The sequence below is a fragment of the Zasmidium cellare genome (genome assembly GCF_010093935.1).
Source record: "Zasmidium cellare ATCC 36951 unplaced genomic scaffold M409scaffold_1, whole genome shotgun sequence".
Lineage (NCBI taxonomy): Eukaryota > Fungi > Ascomycota > Dothideomycetes > Mycosphaerellales > Mycosphaerellaceae > Zasmidium > Zasmidium cellare.
Window position 1 is genome coordinate 1 of NW_022986945.1, and position 3,757 is coordinate 3,757.

Sequence of the window (3,757 nt, forward strand, 5' to 3'; positions counted from 1 at the left end):
AATATCGTTCCTATATAATAAAGGAGAAGCGTATTACTCTACGCTCTACGAGGTAAGAGGGAGAGTACTCTATCGCTCTCTTAATAGAGCGAGAGAGCGGTTACGTACGTCGATCCTAGGGAGCTAATACGTACCCTACTCGATCCGTAATACTATCTTCGAGCTAGTAAGTCCGCAAAGTGCTAGTGCAAGATCTATTAACGGCGTAGGGGGTAGTTTAGAAAAAGCTAATTAAGGCTTTCTCTTCACCGGTATACTAACGATTCGTATGTACCTAGCTTTAAGACCTTTATAAGGCTCGGGTCTACTAATAAAGTCGCCTACATAGTACCGGTCTCGAATAGTAATCTTATTATTACCGAAAGATAATCTAATAAAGATAGACTAGAATACTATTATATAAGTTACGTTCGGTATTATAGCGACTATTACTTCGGTTATCGCTATCGTTATTATATATCGCTATCGTCGAGGTTAGTCGCTAATACTACTATTATCGACTTATATTAATACTAACGATTATAAAGATTTATATTCTATACTATACCTATCGTCGACGTCCCTACTCCGTATTTAGCGCCGGCCCGAAGTAAGCGACTAGTACTAGTCTAGACTTAAAGCCCTCGTCTCGTACTTCTATACTATATAGCGTTAGCTTTCCGCTCGCGTCCTTAGTCTTTCTACGCGCTTACTTATATATTTCGAATTATCGGCGATTTTAGAGTAGAACGACTTAGACGACGTATTATATATCGAAGTAAGCACCGGTAGTAATCTGCGAATAACGCGCTATATAAGGACGATATCTTTACTAGAACTTCCTCTCTATAATAACGATAAGCTACCCTATAAATAAGAACTCTCTACGCTTATATTATCGGAATACCTAATAAGGCTGTGTCGAGACATATCTATCTTCTAAACTGCGATTTAGGGAGTTAGGGGGGTATTTATTTTACGACTTAATCGAAATTAGCGGAGAGCGAGGGCGAGAATCGTTTACCTAGATCTATACCTAGTTCTCTTATATATAGTATTGTTGTATTTATCACCGACTTGCCACGAGACCGCTATTACGTCAAATGTTAGGCATGCGAGTGAGCCGGCCAACGGCAGTGGTAGTTGCAACAGACGCAGCTTTGGGCTACCGCAACATGAGGCCGGCCACAATTTTGCTCTTCAAGCACTAGGTTACTTTTGACGAGCGCTACCCGAAGCTGAGGCTGTGCACGCTAGAACATGTTGAGCAGACTTTCTGCTAGGGCTAGAGGCCTTTGCCTTGTGGTGCGCGAACTCTTTGCCTTATGGTACGCGGACGTCTCTCCCTAGTACAAGTACCCGAATTGCGAACCGCTTTTGTCTTTTGTGCTCATGCAAACTGTGTGGTTTCAACTCGCAGCTGCTACACCAGAGCTTCTATCATTGCCCCGTACCACCTTCAGACCATTTACACACACAATCCGGACCACATGGATCTGCAGACCGCGACGCAGCTTGCTTTCGGCGTAGTGGCTACCATCCTAGCCATCGTTGGCCTGATCGTTGCAGTCAGACATCAACAGCGTTGGTCTTTCTTATTGCACAATTGCATAAACTGTGCAGAGCGTTGTACATACTCTTCCAGCTTCTGACACAAGGCTGAGCCTAGACTTGCCCAGCGTCTCTCGACTTTTCTCGACAAGTCTTATCCGTCCCCGGCGGGCCGTTCCGGCCTCTGCCACCGCCACACTATCTTCGATCCACGCCGTCCTCACGTCCTTCCTTGCGACTTCACGCGCTGTTCTCGCCCGCTTGTACAGCCTCGTCGCGGCTCGAACGCAAAAGGTCTTCGAACTGATAACTGTCCCGGCCCCTCGACAAGATCTTCCGCCATCTCTATCGGGCACCCACTGCATTCGAACCAGTCGTCCTCGCCATACGCGCACGATGTCGATGCCAGAACTTCCTCTCTACAGCTATGCACAGCTGGAGGCGTGCTAGCGACGTTGCGTCGCGATCCAACGGCAAAAGAAACGTCCTCTGTTGCGGTTTGTCGATCAGTCGGAAACCGAGAAGTATAGACAGCAATGTGATCAGAGCACGGCGTCTTCGTGGGCTGGGCTGTGAGCATCCAGCGAGCCTTGAAAGAAGGATTTCACTTTATATGTATGCAAGACTCATGTACACAGTACGAGCGATGTGACTGAATACCAAAACGTCGTCATTTTGTGTGGAATTCTACCTCGAATACCTTCACTCGCAGATGCTTGAACGGATTGCCCATTATTGCGAGACGCACGACGTGGCGACAGTGATATATCTGGCTGCTGGACGACTCGATGCTACGGCAGTGGCGACGAATTTTCATGCGACTCACAGGGAATGAGAATGAGTATCAAGTATCACCGGCTATCTATACGACAACTCGCGGGGCACTTTGATTCTCTTATTATATCCCCACTTGTTGGCGGCGTTCCATTGCCATATTCCCTGGCTCTTGGTTTCGTCAATTAGAGGAGCTCATGTATGGAAGCCGATTTCTGACATAGAGTGCCGATGTGGTGTCTGATTGGTTGTCTTTTTCACGGCCCATCTGCAGGTTGCGCACATCTTGCGCACAGAGCCCGACATGGGCCATCATAAGAGCCGCCGTCAAATTCGCTTCAGCTTTCAAACCGCAAATTCATCTCCGAGGTCAACATTTCGGCGCCGAGAAAAAGTCCAACAAAAATGGAGCAGAACACTCTTACCCAAGTTGTCTTTGGCATCATAGCGACGATCACTTCAATCATTGCCATTGCCGTTGCCATCGCATATCGGCATCGTCGAGGTAAGTCGTTCTTGTCAACGTCGTTGTCGTTGTCGACTTGTGTCACTGCTGATAATTGGGAAGGTTCTGTCCCACATCATTCATCGACGAGTCTGCTTCCCCCATGCACTCACCGACGGGCGGAAACACGAGCCGGACTTAAAGCCGTCGTCACGTCCTTCTGCGCAACCTCATCCGCTCTCGTGCTTCGACTTAACAGCATCTTCAACGTGCCCTCGCCAACGTACATCGAGCTATCTGCGATACCGGATGAACCATCGGACGACCCCACGCCATCCATTGCAGCGCTGAACGGTCTTCCACGAGGCACCCGACACATGCGGACGATGTCTCTGCCAATGCTCCCTGTCTACAACAAGCCATCTCAGGACTAACGACTCGGCGCCGATACCATCGACACCTGCGAGATGCCTGGCTCGTAGGATGTGTGTTCTCACAGAGGCTTGTTGCGGAGGAGACAGAAAGTGTTTGCAAGACGAAAAAACATCCCAGAGCTGAAGGCTACGACGGCGTTGATTGTTTATCTGGAAATACATACTTTTACCTGGTATTATCATGGTGAGAAGCTTCGTATGTAACTGCCATTTCAAGCCATGAAACGACTTCCTCTGTCCTATCAGTTTGGTTTGGACCCGTATGATGATCCTGACCATTCGCGGGATCGCTCGAAGTTGAGAGTCTTATTAGCATCACATCCCAGGCCACCACATATTGACTCGAGGGTCGAGCTTGGTTAATTGGAAGTGTTCTCCTATCACACCCCGTTCTGTAAGCTAGTCCGCTCCTACGAAGTCGCTGACCGCAACAACTGAGTACAGCGCCGGACGGGCAAAGCAGGCTAGTTTGACCTATCCCGGCTTCGACAATATCCTTCCTCCTCCGTTTTTCTCAGAGTGTCTGGGCGGATTTGATTTCCACACTCTACCCCTGAAATCCAGAAGGAACGGC

The 3,757-nt window shown here is 48.4% G+C and overlaps 1 protein-coding gene across 1 annotated transcript; it reads left to right on the forward strand.

Moving 5' to 3' along the window:
• Positions 1 to 2,709: 2,709 nt before the first annotated feature.
• M409DRAFT_15639 (uncharacterized protein) lies at positions 2,710 to 3,183 on the forward strand (the record flags this gene model as incomplete). The annotated part of the gene is made up of 2 exons (XM_033803274.1): positions 2,710 to 2,809; positions 2,873 to 3,183. 2 exons carry the CDS (start codon positions 2,710 to 2,712, stop codon positions 3,181 to 3,183), a joined length of 411 nt encoding a protein of 136 aa, XP_033674243.1.
• Between the last annotated feature and the right edge of the window lie 574 nt (positions 3,184 to 3,757).